Raw genomic sequence first — 17,268 nt, forward strand, 5'->3', positions numbered from 1 at the left:
GAAAAGCGCTATTATTACACGGGTTTTTTCCTTCTAATTTTAAGCGTCTCTAGTGAATATTACTTCTTCTGATTTGCTACCATCCTCGGGCTACTTCCTCCGAAATGCAGTTGTCTTCTCAAATGACAAGCTGTGCTGCTATCTGCCAGCCAACCGCGGCACTTTAACCCTTTCAAACCTTCATAGGGTGCTGGTAACAGCGGGCCGTATCCGGACGTGGAGTCCCAAGCACAGCTCCCGACGGTGTCACCGGGAGGATTTTTGGAAGTCGGCCCCTCCACGCCACGGGTGAGCCGGGTACGTCCTTCAGGGCCTCCTGCCCGCCCAAGCACGGTAGCCTAGGACCAGTCTGCCCCAAGGACGAGGACTGCTCGGCCCCTGGGAAGGACACGGCCACTGGGTGGGGGGCGCCAGGAGGGCGGCGAGGCGGCATCTCACCTCACCGCCTCCGCCCCGGCGGCACCGCGGCGGCGGGGGCAGCGCCCAGACCCCGGCAAGGGTTCTGCAGGACGGGCCCTGCCCTCAGCGCGGCCGTCGGGACTCAGCTGGGACGTCCCCTCCCCACCAAGTTTCTCAACTGGTGGCCGAGAGCGAAGTGGGGCGGGCGGCGCCCTAACGGCTCCGTGCGCCTCCCCTCGGCTGCCGGACAGGCGGCGCGGCCAGTGCTGCCCACCTGACTCCCTCCTTCCTCTCCATTCCCCTCCTCCTCCTCCTCGCCCCCTCCCTATCTCTCTCGCTGGTTTTTTTTTCCTCCTTTTTTTTTTTTTTTTTTCCCTTCCCTCCCCTTTCAGTCATTCCTTTGTCTTCTCGGGGATTGGCAGGTTTTATTATTCCGCCTGAACAAGCCGGGGGCGGATTGGCTGCGGCGGGCTGACGGCGGAGCCGAGCCGGAGTGTAGTTGGGATTCTGCTCTGTCAGTAACACATGTGTGAGGGGCAGCGGGGAGTACACGCACACGGACGCGCACACGCAGGGGCACTCGCACTCATTCACACGCTCACACAGCAGAGGGGCCTCCTCCCGCGTCCTGCCATCGCAGCCACCGCCGCAGGATCCCCGGCAGCAGCTCCGCGCTCGGCCCCTCTCAAACTCACCGGCTCTCGCCCTCTCCTCTGAGGCGCTTCGGCGGGCCGCGGCCGGCCAGCTCCGCTCCGCGGGAGGCTTGGGAGCCGCCACAGCCCAGAGAAGGGGGCGGAGGTGGGGGGGGCGGGGGGAGAAGCGGTACAAAGTGAAGCCACATTGCCAAACTTACCCGGCGATTGCAGCAGCGAGCGGCGGCGGCGCCCTGCGTGTGCAGCTCAGCGGCAGGGACTGAGCTCTGCAGCTCCCCTCCCGGGAAGCGGGAGCTGGAGGAAGGACCCGGGCAGACGCCTCTCATAGAAATATCTGTATTTTTCCAGCCTGGGCTGCCCCTTACCTGGGCGGGGGGCTCCCTCCAGCGCTCCCAAAAGCCAGAGAGAGGGCAAGCGCTGTGTTTGTTTCTTCGAAAGGAGACCTCCTCAAGCACCCCGACCGACGTTGCTCTCCGGCCTTTTGCAATATAGAGGGCAAGCAGGTAAGTACTGCCAGTAATTACCCCTTATATTCCAGCGTACGTGTGTGCGGTTGCATGCCCGCGCCCTCTACCCTACTGCCGTCCCGCGCTGTCCGCTGCGGCGGAGGGGCGCGGAGCGGGGCGTTCGGGTGCGGGGGGAGCCGCGGGCCCGGGCATTGTGGCGGCCCCCGCGTACAAAGCCTGACGGCGGCCGCTGCTCAAGCGGCTTTCCTCTCCCCCCTTCCAGCTGCCGCCGGGAAGGGGCTCTGCCTGTTTCGGCTGTGAATGGAGGGGACGAGGGTGGGGGACGGGGGCTGGGGCACCCGCTTCCTTCGTAGTAAACAGTGTTCTGAAACAGTGGCAGAAAGGATCAAAGTGAGCTCGCTATTTCTCTCCTCTCCAATTCCCTTCCTGCCCCCCGCACAGTCTTTTGTTTCAATCCAGGAGAAATCCGGTGAATCACCTAATTAAAACCAAGACATGAATTAAGCATCCATTTTTGTACTACAAATTGCCAGCTCTCCGCTTGTCCCTCCCTTGGTCTCCATTAAAAAAACACCAGAGACGGGAGGTGGGGGGTGTGTGTGTGTTATTTTACCTCTAGCTTACAGCTCTGCTTTCTATTTCACTGACTCCTATCCCAGGACCTAAATTGCTTGGCTATGTAATTACTAGAGTAAGCCTATTTAAGTTAAAAGCTTTTTTCCCCCCCAACTCTAAATGAAACTTGATGAGGGCCCGTCCTTAGTTATCAAGGGAGTCACTTTCTGGTCAGTCCTCTTGATTCATCTTTTTAGATTTAATCAGCATTAAGGTATTGCTTGTCCTTAAGAGCTTTAGCTTAATGGGGTTACTGGATGGTTTTCTCAGTGTAACGTTTCCCATTTTGAATTTATATATATTTGCTTTCGACAAAGACAGGCTAAGGTGGTGGCATGGAGTCTTTTTCTGTCTTTTAAGAAATCTGAAGTGATTTAAAGCATAGGAAAACAGTTTAAAGACACGGAGCAGGAAATGCAGATTCATTTAGGCTGTAGCTGGAAACTGTAACAAAAGGCAATTCCTTGAACAAATGCATCAGAAATCAATTTACATAAAGGTATATGATGCGTTCGGATAAATGCAATGCTAATGGCTTTTAGAGTGGTTTTCTTTCCAAAGTCTCGGGGTTTTTGTTACAGCTTAATTGGTGCAGTTCTTCTGGTTTATTGTGCGGTCACTGGACATACCTCCAGGTACTCTTTCTGAGGAAATGTGTGTTTAAAAATCGGCCTCGATTCTCCTGCAGCTGAGTTGGGCCAGTGGCAGGAAAAGTTCGTCCTCGCTGCTCTGGAGGTATCAGTCTGAAGGTCCTTAGCTGATAGCCAGATGCCTCGGCATGAGCACATACGGCTTACAAAGGACAAAGACAAAACATGCTGCTTAATTGGCAGTAAATAACTTGATCTTTTTATAGTATAAGTGACTAGAGGAACACCGGGAGTTTATTGGGCTCTGGATTGGAAGGCAACAAATTAATCGGTTTAGAGTAAGCTTTATGAATTGATTCCTATATTATCTCTCGGTTGTCCTGCTTGCAGAAAGCATTTATTAGAAAGTGAAAAATGCCCTTAGTAGCGGTTTTGGGGGCAGCCAGAGTAACTCCAGCCAGAGCGGTTAGCTTCATTATTCTGCTGCTTTCCTATGGTCAGTAAACTTTTTTTTTTCCCCGAGTAACAAAAGCTTTAGCATTTAAACTGCTAATCAAGGGCAGATTAGCGAGCCAAAAGTTGAGTATATTTGTGTAGGAAGTTAACAGGCGTCCTAAAGTTCAATGATCTATTATTCGGGCCGATGTCCTCAGTCTGGAGTGTTTTCTCTGGGTGTTTTTACGTCTCCAAAATAAAGCAAAAAAAAAAAAAACCCAAGGCAGAGGTCTGGAACGGCGGGTCCCGAGCCCCCCGTACCGCCTGCAGCCCGAGCAGCCTCTCCTAGACCGAAAAACCAGTTTCACAACTTTTTTTTTTTTTTCCACTCTTCAGACACTTTTTTTTTTTTTTTTTCATAAGCAAAACAACCCCCGGGACTGTTGCTGACTTGTGAGCTGCAGCTGCAGCAGCCTGGGGCCGGGGGGCGGCGGGGCGCGCTCGCTCCGAGTCTCCCCCGCCAGCTGCGCGACCGCGGGCCCGCCCGCTGCCCCTTCCCCCCACCCCCACGCTGCACCGGCCCGGCGGGGCCCGGGAGCGGCTCCGGCCCCGAGGCGGGAGGCGGGCACGGCGCTGCCGGGCCGCCACTAACCCGTCCCTGGCCCTCTCTCTGCGCAGGCCATGGTGAACCCCGGCGGCAGCTCGCAGCCGCCCCCGGTGACGGCGGGCTCCCTCTCGTGGAAGAGGTGCGCCGGCTGCGGGGGGAAGATCGCCGACCGCTTCCTGCTCTACGCCATGGACAGCTACTGGCACAGCCGCTGCCTCAAGTGCTCCTGCTGCCAGGCCCAGCTGGGGGACATCGGCACCTCCTGCTACACCAAGAGCGGCATGATCCTCTGCAGGAACGACTACATCAGGTGAGGCGTGGCGGCACGCAGATGCCGGCCTCGACGGCCATGGTCGGGCTGGCGGGGACCGCTTTCACTTTTCCTGCATTTCTCGCCCCTCCATCCTGCTTTGCCCATTATTTTCCGCGATGGGGTGGGTTGCCCGCGGGGCGGAGGGGTGGGTTGGCTTGGAATAACTCCTTCCTCAGACGCGGAGAGACGTGCGGGTGCGGATGTTAGCGCCTAGCCCTGGGCGCAGTTGCTGCTGCCAAGTGGAGGGAAGAGTTGGGGGGGCGGAACGACGACTGTAACTTTAAAGTGGTTTGTCAGCACAAAACAAGTCCTAACTAAAAATAAACAGCAATCAGAGAGGCTAAATTAATCTGCTTTGTTGTAGTGTTGAAGAAGAAGTGTGCATATCTGAACGGTAAATGTTAAAATCGTAGGGCTTAAATAAGGCTGTGGCAGAGGTACTAAATAATGAAATGCCTGCCTTTAGTATCTGATTAATTATGATATTTACATAAGCACCTTTAAACTTCTCTGAGTGGAAACAGAATGACTCATTCTCTGTTCTCCTTGTGAAAGAGCTGATGAACCGTCAGTTGGAGGGCCACCGATTCTGCTTACAGCCCAAACCAGTGGTATGGTGTTTGTCTTTGCATTGTTGCAAAGAAGCTTTGAACCGACATTTTCCTTAACTCTCAATATAGAAAATGCAGGGGGATATGTTCCTGCCAGTTATTTCTTACCTCTTGCTTTTTTGAAGCTGTTGTCTTTAAATGCCACAGATTTGGGTAGGGGAAACTAAGCCTTATTAATCTTGCATCTGTTGGGGTACACTAAGATTGTGCGGAGTATCCCTTCCAACGAGTTCCAATATAATTAATAGAAAGAATTCATGAGGTCAGGTACCCATACGATCTTTTCAGGTGAACTCAAGCTACTTAAACTCATTAATTTAAAAGGAGGCATTTTGAAGGATTACACATTTAATTTGAGTAAATGGTTTGATAGACTGATGCACATGAATGCATTAAGGAGGTGTTCTATTTCAACATCCAGTAATTAAAAAAAACAACAAAAAAGCACCATACTTTCATAATGGAAATGCTTGCTTAAACTGTCTTTTGTTTAAATGCTTCTGGCATCTCATTGATAGTAAATGTCAGAAGTTAACCCAGGCTTTTCTTTCTCTCCTATGACCAAAAAGTTCTACTTTCTTCCTTTCTTAAAAAAAAAACAACAACGAAAACAAAAGTTAAAAAAGAAGAGCCACCCAATGTTACAAGCTTGCTTATGTTATAAACCTTGACTTCTGTTTGAGCAGGTTAATACTGTGCTGAATGTGTACGTGTGTATGGAGACCTCTTTAGTGGAAAAGGATGGAGTTACTTGGTTACTCTGGGAGTGCAGCCTCTGCATCTTTGGTCACTTCAGTGGTTAAAAATAGCTCTTGGGTATCTGGGGGGAGTTGGAGCCTTAACTGATAGTTTGGGGGGAGTATTTTTTAGAGAGCAACACTGGGAAATCAGCACGTGGTGCTTTTCGGTCATCATCCTAAGCAGCAAGCCTAAGCCTGGCAGAATTGTAATTAAATAGAGCAGAACGGTGTTAGGAAAAGAGTCTTGTTTGAAGTGGAAAAACTGACACTACGGTTAAGATGCACTGAATAGTACAGATTCATCACTCGACCAACACCATCAAACAAACCCTCATGTCTGATTACTACTAATTAAAAAGAGAAGATTCGTCCACTGTACCCCAGAGGCAAGTTCAGGCAAGCTTATCGCAGTCCTCTGGTTTTGTGTTGCCAAAAATTAATACTTGTTTATTTTAATGTAGGCGATTACGGATAGGATGCTTTATCAGATGAGGATTTTGAATTGATCTCCTTGTTCTGTCTCCTGACTTGTCTTTAGATCTGTGTAATTTGACTTGCAAAAATAACTCTTGAGGGATGCTTGCTGAAACTTGAACTGGACACTGTACACTTACGGTGGGGCAGGACAGCCCAGTCTTGCTAGGGCTGAGTTAACTTGGAGCTTTCCTGCTGGAAGTGGATTTTACAGGCTTCCATGTGGGTCCTATGGGCATGAGCAAGGCCCTCACCCTCTTCTTGTTTGCAATGGCCTCGTTTGGTTGTGGAGACAATGCCACTCATTTAGCAGCGGGTCCCTCCGGTTCCTCTCTGCCATCCTCACCTCTCTTTAATTTGTGTAGGGTGTTTGTGGTGGCGCATTCCCTTCCCCAGGCAAGAGCCACAGGGCACGCTAGGCATGACCGAAAAGAAAACGAGAAAGGGGATTGATCGGCCCAGAAGGCGCCAGGTGAAAGGGACTTGACTTCTCTGGGCCAAGACCACGGGGCCATTTATTAATGAGCTTTTTAACCGTCTGAGGTTTTAAGTGGGTTTTTTTGTTGTTGTTTAAACAACACAGCACTCCCTTTTCCCTCCCTCCCCTCCCCAAACCCGGCAACAAATTAGCCATAGAGCTACAGCGGCAGCTTTCATTGAAAGCCAAGGTTCCTGAGAAGAGAGAGGGAGGTGAAAATCCCAGTCCCTGCCCCTCCCTCCCCACCGCGAGCAGCGTGCTTGCAGGGAGGGGAGAGGAGCGCAGCCCTCCCAACCTTAAGATGCCAGATAAAGCAGCAGCGTGGCAGCGAATCCGCACAATTAAAAGCTTTAATTAGTGTCTCCTCCATTTTCTCTTAGTTCTGATAGGTTTTATCTAATGAGATCTGGTCCCTGGCTTAGATCTGCTCGGAATGACGTGTCCGAAATGAATGAGAGCCGCGTCGCAAACAAAACATTTAATTAACGAAATTGGCCGCTAAGAGCGAGCAGGGAGTGGTGGGGAAGGGGAAGGGGGGGGCTGCCCGGGCGCGGCTTAAAGGGGCAGCGCCCGCGGCCCCTCCCCTCCCGGGCGGCACGGTGCGGGCACAGCCCCACCGGCTCCTCCGGCGGGGGGTGCGCGGGGCTAGCCGGGCCCCGCCGGGCCCGGAGCCCTCGGCCGGCCGCCGCAGCCGCAATGTGCGCCGTGGAGGGGAGGGGGCCGGCAGACAGCGAGTTCATTTCCCTGGTAATCAGCGGCAAGCTGCTATATTCAGGGAATGCTGTCCCTTTAATTGAACAGGCTAGGTAATTAAATGGCACTTTTCCAATAGGACGTGCTAGGTAAATCTAATAGTTGGTTATTTAATATCACTTTGAAGTCTGCCCACTCAAGCACAATGACAGCGCAGGAGCATGTGAACTATTAGCTAGGAAAAAAAAAAAAGCCCAGGATCTCAAAAATTAATTAAATCGCATGCAATTTAGGGGGAACGTTTATCTTGATTTGTCATAACAGAATTAATTCAAGGCCTCCAATTCACTTGGGGGCAGATCTGTTACTCTGAATTAACCAAGCGTAATTTGGCTGGTTTTTTTTTTTTCCTCCTTCCCTTTTTTTTTTTTCCCTTCCCCTTCTCTAATGCAGCACTTGCCATTATGCACAGCCCACCCCCTCCCCCTTTTAAGTATCAATAGCTTCTGGTGCTTTTAAGGTGCATGGTCTCTAGTTATTCTGAAGTACCTTTAATGGACTTGGCTCCAGGCATAATTTCTGTGTTGCCTTTCTTTGTTACATTTAATATAGCTGGTGCAGAATTTAGATTAAATACAAGGAACGCAGAGAAGCACCAATCGCTTCTGGATCAGTAGGTCTGGATGTGCATTTCACTTTTCTAGGACTTGGATATGTATTTGTGGGTACAAAAGTGCACTGTGTTATGCAAGAATTGGAGCACTTGAGTCTGTCTCCACAATTTTGTAAAAAAAAAAAAAGAAACCATTAGTGTAAGTTGCTAGAGATCAGTTTCTACTGGTAGAGAATTTTGAGCAGCAAGAAAGGAAACTGGGCTGAAAAGATTTCTTGCTCCCTTCATTCACACTCCTGTGAAAGTTCTGAGGGAAAAAGAAAACCGTACAGAGCAACAACCAGAAAAAACAACCCCGGGAGTGTTTGTGTGTTTGGGGGTGTGGGGAGTGCTGTGCTGGAACCATACAGTAGTTAAATTAAGGTGGCTCAGTAAAATGCTGCTAAGTGTAGAAGAGCTGCCTTGTCTGCATAGGGAACCTCTTGATGTTTGTGATTGATTGCATTGCCCAAATGTTGAAATATTAATGACCTTCTTGGACTGAGGACCCAAAGAGGAAACTGAAACCAATTCTGTCATCACAATTAAAGAGTCCCCTGGCTTTAATTAGCCTGACCTGGGGTATCTCTACCCATTGCTGCAGTTAAAGAGAAAAGAGCCCATTAAAGTCCAGTCTGAGACCGATAGCTACTTAATTGAGCACCTAAAGCCTCAAGCCTTTTAAATCAAATACTGTCCTGGACAGTCCCCCTGGTTAGATAATTAGCTCTCCAGCCTCAGAAACCATGTGAAACAACTTTTTCAGTAAAAATAGTTACTGTGGAAGACTTCCTTTACTAGTAAGGAGGAATAACTTTTTTTTTCTTTCCTTTTTAAAGATAAACCCATTTTTCCTGTTAATGATATTACAGAACAAAACCATTCACAACAGCAGAGAAGGAAAAACAAGCTGGTAAATAATACAAAGCAACAGAAAGGTGTTCTGACTTTGCAAGTAATTTTAAGGAATTTTTAGCAGAAGGTTCAGCTGAAATGACTTTCCAAACCAGAAATGTTCTGGGAGTATGCCTAGGGGAAACCTAAGATGTGTGGAAAGCCTCTGGATTAGTGTGACTCCGTTTATTAGAATTCACAGGTATTCAAGGTGTGCAACCACTTCTAGTCAGAGAGAACTGTGTAACCAATGAATGCTTAACGAAGACCAGTGCAGTGGGATCAGCATTCCAAAAGCTGTGTTTTGAGTTGAGTGGTGCAGTTTTGCTGGGGATTGTGAGAGACCGTTCACCAGGATCAGATTCTCCCAGACAAGTAACCGTGTCAGTACATGTTTGCCTTTCTTCCTCTGCCCTACCTGGCAATGCCCTCGTTGCCGCCCCCTTACCCTGGATTTTCGGAACTTTGCTCTACAAGTGTACCAGTGCCTTTCGCAGTGCTTCCTGGGCACCTTTTCTACACGCAGTCTTCATGACTAGTAACAATGGAGGAAGAAAAATGCCTATCGTAACGCTTTGGAAGCAGCCCCAATTCATCATCTACTCGGAACTGGCCCTGATTTGGAAAATGCCCTAATAATAGACCCTTAGTTTCCAGACAGTTTAGTCCCTTTGGCTGGAGGTCCTGACAATGTATTAGTTCAGCTTTCCCTTTGTAACCACTGTGATTCTGCAAGAACGTGTCAATGTGTCGTGGATCTCAGACTAATTAGTTTTGAAATGGAGTTTTGATTGAACTCTTCAAATCGATGCTGCTGCAAAATTTGTTTCTCAGCTTCCTATTAAAAGCCATCTTAAGGGGCAGTTTTACTACTCTCTCTGTCGTTCAGTCGATACATTTAATAACAACTTACAGGCTATTTTCAATAAAGTGGCGACAGCAAATTAGTAGTTTGAACATGACAAGCCTCCTCTGCAAGCCCAGATTCTGAAAATTCAAAGCAATTATTTTTATACAGAGGCACACTGCAATCATTCAGATTACGGGTATTCTGTTGTAATGCGTCTCCTAGGTTGACACAAACAGAATTTTATGACTTTATTTGGACAGGAAGGAGATGCAAATATTAATATTTATTATGACACCAATACGCTAATTTGTAAATCCTATTACTATGTTTTACATCGTGCAGGAAAGTGGGTCTGCGACCCTGCCAGCTAGTTCAGTTTCCCTTTTTTTTTTTGGTTACTGGGAAATGATTGTGGTAGTTCTTATAAATATTTGTGTATGTTAGAGGCCCGTGCAAAAGCAAATAAAGGCTTTCTAATTCTAGCTAACGCAGCCTGTGGAAGTAGAACTCAATAATCATTATTGTATTATGCTTTGAATCGATGCATTGTGCCTTTAAACGGATTTGAAGAATTATGTATATATTTTTCTTCACCACTCTTCTGCCTATTTCCCCCCCCTCCCCCCACTGCATGTGCCCCCCCCTCCCGCCCCCCCCCCCAATGGCAGATGTTGTGGTCTCATTTGATTGCATAGGAAAACTGCAGTGATACAGCAAACACCCAGAGAGATATGATGACAAATGGGTCCAGATCCCGGTAAATTACTTTCTGCTCAAATCGAAATTTCATTCAGTTTGTTGCTAGCAGAGATGAAGTAATCTAAATTGTGGACTCAGGAGCAGATAGAGGGAAGTTGGAGCAAGCATTTCATTATCAAGAGAGAGAGAAGGTTAGGATGAAAGAGATGAGCAGAGGCAAATCTAAAGTGTTGACACCATGATTGAAAAGGTTAACCCATACACATTATATATCAACCTGGATAGCAGAGAGTTTCTAATGGAAACTCTGCACTGATGGAGGTTTACTGGAGTTTCAATACACTGAGCATGATGTCTTCTTAGATATACAATCAAATCCTCTTAACCCTTTTGATGACTCATATCTCAAGATATGATTAAAGTACAAAAGAGTTCTTCATATAATTTCAAGGACACAATGCATTTAAACTCCAGTCATGAATTGTATCTTTTTTTTTTATGATGAACCCAGTAATCTGATAAAATGTGTGTAGTACAGAATTGTTTGTGTTTCTGGAGGTGTAAGTCAATATTTCTGATTAAATGCTGTGTAACCACATCCAGGGTAGGGTGAAGCTACCAGTTGTTACACAAACAGACACTTTTTCATATTATGACACGTAAGCAAGTCAGAAGGCGGGGGTCAGAAGTCTAAAACAGTTGTGTAATAAACCATTGCAGCGATGCGCAAAAATGCTTAGAGCCTCTTGTGTATTAAATTATTCATGATCATCACCTCTGTTTCAGGTTATTTGGAAACAGTGGTGCTTGCAGTGCCTGTGGACAGTCCATTCCTGCTAGTGAGCTGGTCATGAGGGCACAGGGCAATGTCTATCATCTTAAGGTAAGGAGGTTTTCTCCTATTTTATTTTAAGCAGCTAATTAGTACTGCCATATTTCTTTAATATAAAAATCTGCATCTCCTATGAATGAAATGCAAAGCAATAACTAGAAATGTGAGTATGCATTATAAAGCTTCCCGTAGTGTGCAGCTTTGTTCCCTCGTAATCGGTGTAACTAAACTTGAGTTATGTACTGCGTAGTCCCAACAGGTAAGACTAATGCCATATTTGGAGAAACTAGGAACCAAGCAGCTCCATATCTCAGCTGTACTTGCAGTCTCTGAAGTGTAATTTTCAAACCTGCAGCATACTTAATTTGTGCTGTAGTTTCACTTGCTGTCTCTTTTCCTTTGGCAGTGTTTTACATGCTCTACCTGCCGGAATCGCCTGGTCCCTGGAGATCGGTTTCACTACATCAATGGCAGTTTATTTTGTGAACATGATAGACCTACAGCTCTCATCAATGGCCATTTGAATTCACTTCAGAGTAATCCACTACTGCCAGACCAGAAGGTGAATACTCAACAATTACTAATAAGCTTTATTAGAGCTAAATGAAGATCAATTTATTTTCATTCTAATAGTGGACAATCCCCACCCCTGCAAGGAGACCTTTATGTAACTGAACTTATCTTAAATAACTTAGGCATGGGGTACGGGGAGAAAACACTAATCTTTTAAATATGACATATAGGATAAGTCAGTTTAATTTGGTTTGGGCATGTTCATCTATACAGCTGTTGAATTCCTTGTGTACAAAGCAAAATGGAGAGCTTACATTAATATAAGCTCCTAACAGAGAGAAGTATTTTATTTTGTAATCTGGAAATTAAGGGCTACAAGAGAGGAAGTTTCTGTGGGAGGAAAATTAGATCCTTTATAATGTTCTGTGAAGAGAAGGTTCCTGTGCTGAACCAGTGTATTTCACTTTAATGCTAAGGTTTTAGCTGAGGAAGCATGCTTGGGGTACTGTTTCAGAAGTATTTTCTTGTCTGTTTTGTATGTCATAACTCAGATTTTAAAAAAACAAAGTGCTATTTTCTTATCACTCCATAACACTAATAGCTCAAGTACAGATTGTTTATCTCTGTGGTGGATAGTTCTTGGTTTCTAGCTAAATGAGTAAATAATGGCTGTACAAATCATATAGAGAAGAAGAAGAAAAAAAATATCTGATCAACAGTTGTCCTGTAACTCTGAAAGTAGATAGTTTTAGATCTATTTTAATCTCCTTAATAAGTCCTAAAGCTATGCAAGTGAGTGCATTTTGATAACTGCTGTGGCTAATTTGTAACAATTACTGTCAACCTTGAGTTAAAAGACTGTTCATTCCACCCTGGTCCAGAAAAGAGTGAATGTATGACTCTTGCACATAATTTTATTCACATCATATTTCATACTGATTATGTATTGATGACATTGATTCATTTACTCTTTACAGCGCCACTTGCATGGATATTAAATCTTATTGACCACAGATGAATTTTAATTTCAGATTGGTGATAGATTTTTCCATCAGCTCTGATAGTATATTTGACTTTTTCATCATTAACCCAGGCAATCACACAGCACTGAGTTATTGCAATGAAACAAAAAGTGCACACTTCAGTTGGTAATTCTTTATAGATTTACAATAGGAACTTCATTAATGTCTCTAAGGATCACAAAAAATAACATTTATCTGCAAATAGGAATTTGGAAGATGAAAAAAAGCCTGGGAGAAATGCTAGGCTGATCTATACTGTAATGTGCAGAATATTTTTAGTTCTTTTAGTTAGCTGAGGCCATGTCCAAGAAAGCAAAAACTGGTCTTTAATTTCACGATATTTTTGCCGTGTTACTACATTTCAGTATCTGTGTTTATTTTTTCTTTGCATAAATTTACTGATTAATTTTAAGTATTTTTTTCAAGTCTTGCACAGTAAATGTAATTACATCAAAATAAAACATGAATATTTTTTTTTATTTACTTGTCAGTTGAGGTGAAGAGAGAGTTGAGTGCAGAAGTCTTTATAGTTAGGCAGAACAAAGATAATTAAGATTGGAGGAGAATGTGCACCCTCTTCTCAAGGAAGTACAAATACAGTTAAAGATTCATAGATTTATACTGTTGTGAATTTTAATGAAACAAATCTGTAAAACAGCCTTATCTAGCAGTGACTCTGTTAAGTGAATATTTGTAGGTATCCCATTTCAAAATACAGGTAAAACCATTTGTCTTTATACTATGTAGTAAAAGGTTTGCCATTCTGAGAGAGTGGCTTATCCACTTGTCTTCTATGAATGTAAAGTTTAATATAACTTCAAGTAGGTGTCTAAATTGTCATTTACTTTTATCAGTTTCTTACTATGCCTTAGCAAAACATAAAAGTAATTTAGTTGCAATAAAAGCAGTAGGACGTGGTGAAGAACATAGAACATGGAAAAGAGAAATAAAATTGGTCTGAGCTTGCAGAGCTGACTCTAAGCACTTGGTAGATGCTAAATGCAGAGAAAATAGTGACAACAGGTTTTTATTAGTTCCTGTCACTCACTATTAACTGCGTTGCAACAGTCAATGGTGAGGCAGATTGGGGAGACTATTGGGGGACAGATTATTGTTTTGTGGGGGATTTTTTTCCTTTATGGTATAATCCCGTTAGAAAATGGTGTAAGTTCCCCTACCAGTTTTCAAAGGGGAATTGCAAAGCACCCAAACCCAACAAAACTGAAATACAGATGAGGAGACAAGTTGCTAATTCATTGATTTGTCAGATTTCTGGAGTTTTGGAAGCTGCGAGGGCAAGTGCCAACAGAAGTTGTGTTTTCTGTGCTGTAAAGGTCTGAAGAATTTTACATCAGAGATATTTTCCAGGAAGCTGTGTGGCTTAGGGCCACTAACTGAACACGTTCTGCTGCTGTGACACAGTTGGTTTTAGCAGATAGCTTTTACTAAATGTTAAAGCTCAATCAAGTTTCCAGTTTATTCTACCACAAGAAATTATCGATACAGCAGAATATTTACAGCGGTTTCACCTAAACTGAAGAGTCTGAGGCATGTGCGCAGCACTAAGCCACCTTTTTGTTCCCTATGTGAACTCACTGTTGTCTTAATGTAGTTTGCAGGTTAATACCTATTGGTGATTGGTGCAGGCAGGAAGAGCTGCATGGGCTATGTTTAAGAGCTTGGGTTTTGTTTTGAGGAGGCAAATGAAGCGGTGTTGGCTGTCCTGGCCTTTTGCCTCCCCGAGGCGATTTGCACGTGTGAATTGTAACTTCCATGGCTTGCTGTCTAGTTCGAAAGCAACTAGTTCGTTTTCTCTGAACTCACTGCTGCTTGCCTGCAGAACGCAGCCTCTGAGCTTGTGATGGCCTCTGTGCCGTTTCATTTGGAGGGACTCTGTTGTCAAGAATACACAGTGCTTTTTTGGGTAGTGGTAGTATTCCTGTAGTGCTTTTTGTTTGCAACAGTATTACCACTTAAAAGTGTGTGTTTCCCACCAGTTGGCAGTTTGTAGCAGCTGCTTGTCTCAGCTTCTCTACTTTTAAATAAAGTATGAGTGAGATTACGTCTCTTGGAGAAGATCTTAGAAATCTTCTAGTTTACATATCACTCAACAATTCCCTTGTAGTTACATAATTGGTGTTGTCTGTGTCCATAGCAGAAGATATTTGATGCTCATTTATTAAATATGCTTGCTGGCTGCTCCCTAATCTTTGTTCTGGACAGACAAATTACCTTTCTCATACTGAGCTTCAGCTCTGGGGAATTAAACCTCCAAGCCTCTACTACTTTAATTAGCTTGAAAGTGGGGGGTTGCAGTTACTAATAGACCTCAGGCTTTTAGTAACTTAGAGAAAGGGTGAAAAAAGAACTTCCTGGGAAGTGCAAAATGTCATTTAAAACCCATAAAAATCTAATATATATTATTTCATTTTGGTAATTGCAAACAGATTGTATTTGAAGAGTATGGATGATAATTTCTATTTTATCCACAAAAGTTTAGATTTTTATTGAGTTAGACACTTTTAATTATCACAATTCATTAACACCAGTGTGAAAGCACATGTTTGACTTCATACACTAAAATGTTTATGTAACATTAACTAACACACCAGATGAGGAATTTTAAACGGGGGGAGGAAATCCTGAAATATCTATATTTAGCTTTTGTGCAGTGCAGCACATTAACTGAAGTTGCCTTGGGAAGATATTGGCTGTACTTCTTATTTGCATTACACACTGTTTCTTCCAATTATAAGATCATATTGCTAGCTTCTTCAAAGGCATGGCATAATGTTTCTCCCCTTGTAAAAGGGGCCCAGAAAAGCCACCTGATTGTCTGTACAATGTGTTTCCAGAAAGTACACTTATTTGTTGTCTTTTTTCCCCCTCCCTCTCTGCTCCTTTCAGTAGTGAAACTGCAGAAACTGTTTGCTTTTTCCTAGCTGAAGTTGAAACATTAGCAGCGTGAATGGATAGCGTAGAAAGCCTTAATCAAGTCACAGTTGGAAAGTAATGTAATAAAAAAGAGATTAGTGAATAAGGAAAAGACAAAAGCAGTCATGTTATAGTTTCCTATCTCAAATTTAGTACTCTAGCTAAGATACCCATTTTTATTTCTTGCAGGTCTGCTAAAAGGTCAGAGTAATGCAGAATGCGTGCCTTCATCTCAAATTTTGTTCATCACAGATGGATCCCATGTCTCCAAGTAGACAAGTCACCTTTGTAGCTAGCATCAATGCCAGCTCCATACCATTGCACCTTCTTTATTCTTGATCGCCCTTCCCACATTTATTGGTGTATTAAAATGACTGAATATGAACATTAAGGACTCCATGAACCTGGGCTAATGGGAGACTGTAGAGAAAATGAAAAAAGATCCACCGGAGGACATCTTGGGGGGGGGAGGGGGGGGCGGGTGGGGAAGATGACTAATGAAGCTAATTAAAAGAAGCATTGAAATCTGCTTTCTACCCTCATTAACAATTAGCAGGGCACTGGCCAGTTTGTACCCTGTGTTTTACCTTAACAACATTCTATTTGCTCTTTGTATATTTAAGTGTTGTAAGGAAATGTGTTTCAATCAAAACGAACATGAGATAAAAGATGTGGCTTTTGTGATATTCTATCACAAACACTTTTATTGTATCTCTGTAAAATACAATGTATGTATGCATGTAAGTGTTTTTGTCCTGATGTTGCTACTTCCCATGGCAAAAAAAAAAAAAAAAGAAAGAGAAAAGTCAGGCTCATAGCAGCTACTGTGTAGAAATTTTCACCTACTTCTAATTTGCTGAATGAAGAAAAATCTTTTATTTGTGATATTTTCAGAGACATTTGCTCTAGTATGGTGTATTTAAATAATAAAAAAGTAAAACAAAACTGATTTGAGTATGGGTTTTAGAAGCTTTGTTTTCTTTTTAACACTTCACTCAATATTCTGAAACTGTATCTTAGGTAGTCATTACCTTACTGGTCAGTTATCTTTATAAGTAGCTTTTTTGGTTTGAATGTTTTTGGGTTCTTTTCCTTATGCCAGTGATGAGTTTGTTAAACTACTTAACCATCTTCTGGCAATGGTACAGAGCACTACTTCCAAATGGTCTTTATTTTTATTGAGATTCTTAATTCTGGTAATAGCAAGGATGTTACAATTCATATTGCAGTGAATTACGGTACACACATAGGTATTGTGGTCTCTTTCTAGGCAGTTCCTTTCTGCAGAATCATCTGTATTAAGGATGTGCATGTGTCTCTGGAGCGTGCAAGCATGGGAGTGTATGTATATACCATCAGAGGTCAAAGAATAATAAAATAAAACACCCACAAAAGGTCTGTACCTCATGCTGAGCACTAGAATTGAGTATTCATAAAAAGGAATACAATAGCTATTCTGATCTGAGCTACATAAAGTTGCATTTGCTGTGGTAAAAGACTTAACTTTCCAACACCCATAATCTTGAGGAAAGAGAAATATGTTTCCTGGGCAATTTCTGAGCGCTGACTGATCTCAACTATGATCTGTCCTCTGAAAGCAAACAAACAAATACCCCCCTTCTCCCCCACCCCTTCCCCTAAAGCAACAAAGCCTCCCCATAGCTTAGAAAAGCAGCAACTTCATTTAGTGTTTTTTTCCTGTCAACTGCTGGTGGTAGAGCTGTGCAGAATAATTTGGTGAAAATTCTTACTTTTCATCTTTGTAGCAGTAAGGCTGTGCATTGTATGCCTTCAGTC

At 44.0% G+C, this 17,268-nt stretch overlaps 1 protein-coding gene across 1 annotated transcript; it reads left to right on the forward strand.

Moving 5' to 3' along the window:
* Positions 1-193: 193 nt before the first annotated feature.
* On the forward strand, positions 194-16,416 carry LMO4 (LIM domain only 4). The gene is made up of 6 exons (XM_064147953.1): positions 194-297; positions 1,401-1,555; positions 3,838-4,076; positions 10,957-11,053; positions 11,409-11,564; positions 15,661-16,416. The coding sequence occupies exons 3-6, from the start codon at positions 3,841-3,843 to the stop codon at positions 15,667-15,669; spliced, it is 498 nt and encodes a 165-aa protein (XP_064004023.1). The 5' UTR covers positions 194-297; positions 1,401-1,555; positions 3,838-3,840; the 3' UTR covers positions 15,670-16,416.
* Positions 16,417-17,268: the final 852 nt, after the last annotated feature.

This window comes from Pogoniulus pusillus, chromosome 8 (genome assembly GCF_015220805.1).
Source record: "Pogoniulus pusillus isolate bPogPus1 chromosome 8, bPogPus1.pri, whole genome shotgun sequence".
Classification (NCBI taxonomy): domain Eukaryota; kingdom Metazoa; phylum Chordata; class Aves; order Piciformes; family Lybiidae; genus Pogoniulus; species Pogoniulus pusillus.